The sequence below is a fragment of the Heptranchias perlo genome, chromosome 26 (genome assembly GCF_035084215.1).
Source record: "Heptranchias perlo isolate sHepPer1 chromosome 26, sHepPer1.hap1, whole genome shotgun sequence".
Taxonomy (NCBI): Eukaryota; Metazoa; Chordata; class Chondrichthyes; order Hexanchiformes; family Hexanchidae; genus Heptranchias; species Heptranchias perlo.
The window spans coordinates 26,142,286-26,152,142 of record NC_090350.1 but is presented as its reverse complement, the minus strand read 5'-3'; the positions used below and the strand labels follow the sequence as shown (position 1 = coordinate 26,152,142).

General features: G+C 38.7%; 1 protein-coding gene across 3 annotated transcripts in view; it reads right to left on the bottom strand.

Moving 5' to 3' along the window:
- The window catches only part of maco1b (macoilin 1b), a 77,820-nt gene that overhangs the window by 7,409 nt on the left and 60,554 nt on the right, over nucleotides 1-9,857 (bottom strand). For all 3 annotated transcript variants that reach the window (XM_068006587.1, XM_068006586.1, XM_068006588.1), the window contains 4 exons: nucleotides 3,658-3,816; nucleotides 2,943-3,125; nucleotides 1,787-1,907; nucleotides 1,115-1,289 (listed from right to left, as the gene is read on the bottom strand). In XM_068006587.1, the coding sequence (XP_067862688.1) occupies nucleotides 1,115-1,289; nucleotides 1,787-1,907; nucleotides 2,943-3,125; nucleotides 3,658-3,816 (638 nt within the window). The remainder of the gene's footprint in view (nucleotides 1-1,114; nucleotides 1,290-1,786; nucleotides 1,908-2,942; nucleotides 3,126-3,657; nucleotides 3,817-9,857) is intronic.

The following is a 9,857-nucleotide window of genomic DNA, read 5'->3' as shown; positions in this document are numbered from 1 at the left end:
TCCAAGATCCTTGAATGTGTTGTCGTCTCCTACCTTCTTGCTACTTCTGATATAATGCCTTGTTCTAATTCTTTAGTCTGAATTCCATGCTGCTCACAGTCAATATCCTCTGCAACTGTGATAAGCTATTCCTCCTCCTTGTTCTCCAACATCTGTGCAATATTCAATAATACTGTCTCCTCCACCTCCTCTCCTTTGTGGTCCAGTTCTGGGCTATTATCCTTATGTGATTCCACTTCTACCTGTCCCAATGTAGACCTATTTTTTTTTTTACCCACGCACCAGTTTTTTTGTAACACATGGGGGCTTGTTGGATGTTACCTAGGAGAGTACAGTACTAACTACTTCAGAACTGGAAAGTGCCTGCTCAGAACAACTGTTAAAATGTTCTTTAAAATCAGCAGCCAATGAACAGTGACTAATTGTTTTACAGGTGTCCACCACTCCTATGCATTAATCCAGTAAATTTCCACTTCCTGCCCTTACATGGTCATCTCCAGAATTCCTCAAAGATCCAATCTCGGACCACTCCCTCTTTCCCATATATGCCATGCCCCTTGGTGACATCACAGGTTCAGCTTTCTTAAATAACGAGATGACACACCATCGACCCCAGGCCCACCTTTATGTCCTCAGACTTTCTGTCTAACATTAGTTGTGAATAAGCCATAATTTTCTTCCAATAAACATTGGGAAGACTGTAACCATCATTTTCAGCCCCTGCCAAAAACACTGCTCCCTTGCCCCATTCCTGGCTGCTCGCACAGGCTGAATCAGATTGCACGCAACCTCAAAGTGCTGTTCAATCCGGAGTTAAGCTTCACGCCTCATTTCCTATCCATCACCAAGATTGTTACTTCCAAACATTGTAATATTGCCCATCTCTGTTCCTATCTCATTCCAACCATGACTTAAACCCTTATCCTTGCCTTCAGACTCAAATTCTCCAATGCCTTTTTTGCCAGCCTTCTCACAGTCAACTCATTCAGTAAGCATGCAGACTACTAGGATGCTGGGTCCACTGTGGAAAATGCAAGTAAATTCTGGTTGTACAAATTAGAAATTATTGCAGTGCTTAGAATTAAACCAAGCAGCTTGCTGACCATTTTCTTACCCTGTGCAATTTCCAGCTGCCGTTTGGCATCCCCTAGTGCAGAGAAGAGATCCAACTTGATCCGGGTCTCAGCACTCAGGCTATTCTCCAAGTGCTGTGTTTTATCTTGCATGGCTGAAAGTGCCGACATCAATACCTCTGTGTCTTTTTCATTCTCTTTATATTTACGCAGTTCCTTCATAAAGAAAAGAAAATGAACAACTGCTGTGAACAAAATACAAATCACACTTCAAACCCAACATGCTCTACAGACAAAGTTTTTCCTTTCACTAAAGTGAATATTTTAGTTAAATGTGACTTTTTAGTAGGGGATTTACTTCACTCCTCCCCTGAAACTGGCACACCATGCTGGTTATATATAGTTCCTACAGACACTAGCAGCCCTCCAGTACTTTGGCCATTCTACATGAGTTTAGACTGTATTAGTAGGCTACTTTGATTGTGGAAACATCAGAGTTTTTTGGGAGAGGATTGAGGAAGAAGTAAAAAGGAAAGAAAATTTACACTGATCCATCAACCAAAACAACCACCAAAACATTACAGCCACTCTTAATACTTTGATGCTGATGGGAAATTGCAATTTGGATATTTGCAATTATATCACGTAGTTATTTCTAGATTGTGATTGGCCTAAAGAACATCTTGTACAAGGTCAAATAGCCATAGACTTACCTGTACTTTCATCTCTAGCTCACGAATCTGGTCTTCTTTGACTTTCATATCAATTGTTAACTTCTTACACTCTGTCTCCAGGTCTCTAATACGACTTCTTAGAGTTTCTGTGCATTCCCCTCTTGAAAATAAAAAAGGTGTTAAATCTTTCATTTTCTGTATTCTCGAACTTTTCAGGTACAAATATACATTAAAATTTAAAGATCACTGGAATTTGGAACAAATAAACCATCCAATATAATCTTTTTATTCAATTACAAACAAGTGAAAAAATAAATCATTAATTCCTTTGTCATCAAGGGGGCACAGTACAGTAGAAAATTTGAACAATGAAAGCTTTCAAAAATTGTAATGTGTGTGTTGATGGTGGTAAGGGAGGGAACATTTTTCTATTCTTTGAATGGACAAGAGAGCACTAAAATACTCAGGTCTCAGATACAGCACAGGTTAAATGCAGGATGAAGGCTTCTCTCCAACTCATGGTCTTGATCACAACCAGAGGCGACCACTCTCTATTGCACTAGTATGACATTTCAATTTTGTGCACCAGCCATCCACATAACACCCGAGTGAGGCTCCAAGTTAATGCTGTGAATTCTTGCCTACTAGGATCTGGACTGAAGTTCAGGTATCACTGCACTGCACATCAAGCACAACAAATCTGCCTATGTTGCTGGAGTCAGCCACTAGGAGGCCTGCAAGCACAGCCATAAAGAATTCTTGCACTCCATTGAAGAGCAGTGCCTGATTTCTGCTTCTCATCTCCCCACAGCATAAAGTCAACTGAGTGGCAGTCTACAGGTAAGAATCTCATTGTATTCTGTGATGTAAAATATAGGCCACTGTATTGCCTCACTTTCTCTCCTCTTCCAACCCAGCCATATGGTACTTGTAAAACAGGAATGGATCAGAATATCCTATTTATTTTTAAAATGAGGTAAAAATGTGTTTCTACTTACACAATAATTAAAATGAAGTACAAAATAAAATCACATTGTAATTCAATAATATTTGAAGTGGCATAAAACTGATAGATTAATCATACTGTTGTAAAACACTCATGCCAGGCAGTAGGCTATAGTGTTGCATACTGATCATATGATCAGGTCTAAATAAAGGTTGTGTGTTTATTTTACAGTAACTTTGGTGTTATTACCTTGTGGCAGCAGCAAGTGCCACAGCTCGAGCTGCAGTTGCCTCCTCCAGCTTCTTTCTCTTTTTCTCTTCCATCAACTGTTTTTCAAGATAGGTCTTTGCCTCTTGCTCTACTTTGAGTTTCTTCTCTAACTGGCTTATAGTTTGCTTGTCCTTCTGTTTGGTTTGCACAGCAGTATGTAATCTGGTAAAAATAAAACTTACAATGAAAGCTCAAACTATGGAAAAAGCCTGAACTGAAATGAAAGAGTCCAATTTAAAATGTCAGCATTGCTCCAAACAATTTGTGCTTAACTTTTGCACTGAAAAGGGAATCTCCAGATTTGTCTCCCTACCATTTAGAGGTACATTGTCAAATTTTGATTTCAGTTATTCAACAGGGTTTATTATTCCAGCACCTGGATATAGTCTTGTTTCGTAAATATGATCTTTAAAAAGTATTTACAATTTATACAACCAGGTCTTTATTATTGTCATGCCTGCAAGTTGGCATGTACAAAAAAGGGAAATGCTGCACATGCAGGACAATTTGCCAAGGAACAAGCCCAACAGATTCCAACTTATGGGAATTAACATCTTCTGCAGAATATCTTCAGTGTGTCCCACACCTCCAGTTGCCAAAATATAAACAAGATATGGCATCTGAGTCAATCTGAATATTTCTAAAATATGCATAAAAATTTCACAAAATATCTCAAATATCTTCCTTTCCTTACTTGTTCTGTAGCAGCTCATTCTCCTGTCGGAGCTGCCCTACTTCTGAACGGATACTACGTTCGGTGCTGGTCAGTGAGTTGATTTGACTGCGCAGTTCCTGCTCACACTGTCTACTTGCTTGCAAGTCTGCTTTCAGCTTCTTAATGTCCTGTTCAAGCCTGAAGAAAGCAAAATCATCAGTAAAAAACTTCTGCAGTGTTGCTCGTAATGCAAGAGGGGGGAGATTTAAGCATGCTGAATACTGGTTCTGTTGGCTTTTGAGTTTTTAAACAAAAAAAGGTGGCAGGATTAGCGTTTGTGAAATCAGTTGGCTTGCAGTCCCCACACAGAGTGAGCGTGCGTGAGCACTTAAAATCTCTGCTTCTGCTCTGCAGCAGGTTATTCAGCTGCATACATGTAGAATGCTCCACTAGTCCTGAAACAGAAACAGAAAGGGTCCTTGGGTGAGCTCGTCACTATATAGCACCCACCTCTTTACATAGGCTTCTGGGACTGGCTGTCAAAACCGAAGGTAAACCAGGTAGTATAGTGTCCTGGCAGGTGTTGACCATGTGACCAATACCATGATTAACAAGGAACAATCAAATCTTGGAGGCACTTTACAATCAAAACTCAATTTTTTTTTTTGAACAGTCAGTCAGTCACAGAAATTTAAGAGTCTACACATGCTCACAAAAGCAAAATATACATAACAGGAAAAAAAAGGAAACTCTAAAATAACAAATCTATAACAATGAACTGTCAACATAGTGGTCATCAATAGCAAAATATCATGTTTAACTTTTTACTACATGAAAGGAGATAAATGCAAGTTGTTGAGGTTAGAGGTTCCAAGAAAGTATACTAAACTTTAATCAGAAGCATGAGCGCTTTCTGAAAGTTCATCCATATGAAATAAATCAAAGTGAATTGTTATCCACTTGCCAGGTATCAGTCATTAATTGCTTTGGATGATGTTCATTAAACTGTCCATAATTAGCACAAAACAGGCACGGTCACAAATTGAGTAGCGCAAAAACTTGTGTTTACAAAATTCTAGGGTCAATTTTTGTGCAATTTACGCAACTGGTATTTGGGCCTTTAAATATAGCTAGCACAATAAATGCAAGATACGCATTGTGCACTTACCTGTAAATCGCTTGAGGAATGACTATTTTTACTTATAAAAAAAATTTTATTTTCAGGGCTCCTCAATATTCTCCATTTCATTACATAGAAAATAGACAAGCTATCCCATGCTCTCTTTCTTTTTTGGTGATCCTTACTCCTCCTCTCCTGAAGGCACTCACACTCACTAATGGTTGGATATGGTTCCAGGACAGCAGCAACTCTCAATTGGCTTTTTACATAGAATGTACAGCAGAGAAACAGGCCATTCGGCCCAACAGGTCCATGCCGGTGTTTATGCTCCACACAAGCCTCCTCCCTCCCTACTTCATTTAACCCTATCAGTATATCCTTCTATTCCTTTCTCCCTCATGTATTTATCAGCTTCCCCTTAAATGCATCAATGCCATTCGCCTCAACTACTCCTTGTGGTAGCAAGTTCCACATTCTAACCACTCTCTGGGTAAAGAAGTAAATCCTGAATTCCCCATTGGAACTATCAGTGACTATCTTATATTTATGGCCCCTAATTCTGGTCTCCCCCGCAAATGGGGATATTTTCTCCACGTCTACCCTATCAAACCCTTTCATAATCTTAAAGGCCTCTATCAGGTCACCCTTCAGTCTTTTCTTTTCTAGAGGGAAAAAAAAAAAGCCCAAGCCAGCTTAATCTTTCCTGATTAGGTATAACCTCTCAGTTCTGGTATCATCCTAGTAAATAATTTTTGCACCTTCTCCAGTGCCTCTATATCCTTTTTATAATATGGAGACCAGAACTGTTCACAGTTTGTTTGTTTAAACTGAACTGCTCAAATCCATTTCACAAGCAACCTACAACTGGCAGGATGTGCACTCATCTAGTCAGGCCAAACTGTATTCAAAACCAAGTGTCAGAGGTGACAGGACAGTTTGCTGTCCCACCATGCCATCCCAATTCCTCAGAAAAGCTACAGTGTTTACATTTGGTTAGCTTTAAAAGGAACCTCTAGGCTTCAAATGACTATTTAACATAAAGAACAGTTGCCAGCATCAATTTATTTTCATCACTTCAAATGCACTGTAAAATGTTTCATAGCTTTATTTTATATCTGTAGTGGCACATTGGAGCCAAATTATTGACAATATTCAGATTACTCAGCTCTCATTTGTTACTGTAAACAAAGTAGATTTAGAAAAATTGCCAATGAAACCAATTTTTTTGGTTGGTTCTGCTTATGCTGGCTTTTTAAAAAAAAACATTATATCCCTACTGCTATAAATGCAATGCAATCGGGCTCCACAGGTGAACATGGCTGCTGCAAGCTCACTCACCACATCCACCATTCAAGCAGTTTTTCTGTGACCTACCTGGTGCTTTGCTCATCTTACCATGAGTCTAGAAGAAGCAAAGTGTAATGTTTTAAAAAAAAACTCTGTACAAACATATTATAAGCATGATATTATTCCTTGCTCCTTTTAGATCCACAGCAAGATAAAGTCAGAATGGTCCTGCAAATACATCAATAACCATCGAAACATCTCGGCAAAATACAGTACAAACAGGGAAGAGGCTTGGAGCACCTTTCCAGTGCACTTTTTTACTGCAATAAAATATATTAATCACTGCAAGTAAGGTGTGTGTGTTTTTTTTAAAAAAAGATTCCATTTCAGCAAATCTGCTGAGCTAATGGTATGCAGAGGAATCTGAAGGATTAGGGCCTGAGGCTCGTAGCACCCATGTTTTAGTCATTGTTTTTTCCACTTGTTGGCAAAACCATCTCAACGCAAATAAAGCATTTTTACCAATTGGAAAACGAAAAGATAATTGTGCAGAGGCACTTTGGAAAATATATCTATACTACAAATCAGTACAGAAGCAACAACGGATTGTTCTGTAGAGATCTTCAGCAGCCTTTTGTCATAGAATAAATTACACACTGTTTTTTGAAACATTACAGAAATGTAGGAGTTTGTAGTGTTAACAGCCCCAATGATCAGAAAACAGCTCTTTCTGCTTAAATCACTAGTAAAACCTGTAAGTGTGTTTATAAGGAATCTCTCTTTAGCACTATTTTGACCCAATGCATATATTATCCTTGACACAAGTAAAACATTTAATAATGCGTTGTTAAGCAAATTGTTGCCAAGCTGATGACTGCTCATGTTTCACAACTTTCTACTCAATCCAGATTCACATTCAAGTATGCAACATTTGTCTGCCCCAATACAGAAGTTACACAAGACAGCAAATTCAGAAAATACACATTCTTTTGACAGATTACAGTACTTTCTGCAATCCACAAAATCAGATGAAAGCAGTTTGAGTACTAAGCAGTTAGCATGTGCACTTCCATCATCTATCAACTGCAGAAGTTCAGTCTCCACTCCCGAAGTTGAATACAGTAAAATAGAATGGCAAAATATTGAAGCAAGGAATTGATGATACTGCAAGTGAAGAAATGAAGCTGCAACATTTTTTACATTGGTGTTGAATTTTTCATCGCATATCCCAATAGGTGAGACATTTCCCAGCACCCTTTAAACATTTCACAAATTATATGAATTTCTAATATATATTGGTATTGGTTACCCCATGAAAGTGATGAAATAGGTTCTCCTTGTTGGAAGTATTTGGCCTCCATTTGCCATTGTTCTCTGATGACATGGCCAAGATCAAGAACTTCCCATATACAAAATCACAGACAAGAATCCACATCACACCACTCAGTTGTGCTATCAATGGGCCAGGTGTATTCCATTTCAAAAGAATACCAACCCCAGCATGTGAGAAAAAAAACCTAAACATCCTCTATCATATTTTATTCTGTGCTTTTAAATACACACAGAGCAGAAACAAACACACACACACACACACACAGCAGAAACAAACACACTAAAAATAATCTAGACTTAGAAGTAAAGGGTGTGTACTGGAAGTTGTCGCAAACTGCCAGGGTGAATGGCACAGACTACAGGAAGATATAAAGTGGCTAGGAGAATGGACAAGTGGCAGATGCTGTTCAATACAGAAAAATGCGAGGCAACACATTTTGGGAACAAATATAAAGAATGGAAATATACCTTAAATAACAATATTTCAATGCGGTGGGACTTAGGTGTGCAGATACGTAAATCCTCAAAAGTGGGTGCAAAGATATAAAAAAGCCATTGAAGTTGGCAAATGGGATTAATAATCAAGTGTAATTGACAATGACTACTATAACTACAACAACATGCTTTTTATTGTGCCTTTAACATAGAAAATCATCCCAATGCTCTTCAGAGGCCTGAGGAAAACTGATTCTATGCCATACGAGTGTTTAGGAGGGGTGACGAAAAGCTTGGTCAAAGAGGTGGGTTTCCCCTCCCTTAAAAGAAAAGGGAGGACCGTACAAAAGTGAAGCATTCATGATGACTTAAAAAAAAACAATGGTTAGTTGCATCTGGAATAGTGCGCCCAGTTTTGGGCTCCTCTTTGGGGTGAATAGCAACAAACCCAGAGGAATTGCAATGCAGTTACCAGGATAATGGCAGAGATGAGGGGATTTGAGTTACGAGGAAGGGCTAGAGCAAATTGAGCTGAATATTGAGAAAATTTAAGGAAAGATAGTTAATAGAGGTGTTCAAGATTATAGAAAGGAATAGACAAGGTAGACACGAGATAATTTCCATTGGTAGGTAAATCAAAAGACAAGAGGCCATATATATCTGGAGACTAAAAGGGATGATTAGAAGAAACCTTCCAGAATGTGGAATGCTTTGCTACAAGTGATGGATACTAAATTTGATTACCGCATTCAAAAAGGTACTGGATAATTACTTGAACATAAAAAGTTATAAGGGACAAGCAGGAAATAGGGCCATAAATTCAGTCCTGGAGAACCACCTAAATTCAGCACAGGCCAGAAAGGTTGTTCAGCTGCCCCTGTGCTAAAAAGTGTTTCTAATTTTAACAGATAAGATTCAGTTTTATTTAGGAGCAAATTTTACATTAAAATATAGTTAATGTATCTAAATAGCAGATGCCAACTGCAATAATTCTGTATTCACAGAATGCAAAACTGGTAGATAACTCAACAGCTTGTGTCTTGCACTTTCCACAAAACTAAAGTCAAAACTCAGTGAACATTCATGTAGTACAATTACAATGCGAACACTAGTCAAATTTACATTAAAATATCTAGAATGTACTTAAAAAAAAAAAGGGAACCATAGTATTCCCTTTTGAGAAAGTTCAGTGCTACAAGCAAGATTTCGCCACAACAGTGCATCAAATAGTTCTAAAATTTCAACAACTTTGTCCCATAACTCCGTCTGAATCTCTCCAATCAGGTTTCTGTTTTGGTCCTATGGAAGGGGCAGTCATAACCAGTCACAAACAATATTCTCAGTGACTGCAACCATGATGGACTATCCCACCTCGACCTCTCTGCATCTTTTGACAAAGTCAAACACACCATCCTTGTCCAAATCCTCTCCTCTGTTGGCCAGCTTGGTGAGACTGCCCACACTTGGTTCCACTCTTAACTATTTGATTGTAGCCAGAACATCTCCACCAATGGCTTCCCTTCCCACACCCACACTGTCACCTTGGTAAGCCCCCAAGAGTTTATCCTAAGCCCCTTCTATCTACAGGCTGCCTGTTGGTGACATCATCTGAAAACACAGGCCAGCTTCCACATCTATGCTGATGACACACTCGACCCTTTCACTGCCACTGCACTATCACACGGCTTGTCCGACATCCAGTCTTAGATGAAGTAGAGGAAGGCAATTTGACCCATCTTTGTTCATCCATCAGAAAGATTTTAAGTTCTCCTTAATTTAGCAGCTAATTGTTTAAGATTCCCAGGTCTTCTTCACCACAATTGTTCCTAGAAATCTATTCCATATGTTGACTATTCAGTGTATAAAATTTCCTGACATCAGTCTTAAATTTACATTTTACTAGTTTGAAGCTAAGTCCCCTTGCCTTACTCTCGCAATTTAATTTAAGGTAATATTCTAAATTTACCTTTTCTGTTCCCTTAACTATCATATAGCTCTATAAGATCACCTCTCGGATACCTCCTTCCCAGGCCAAAAATGTCCAAATTTCTCCAGTAGTTCCTCA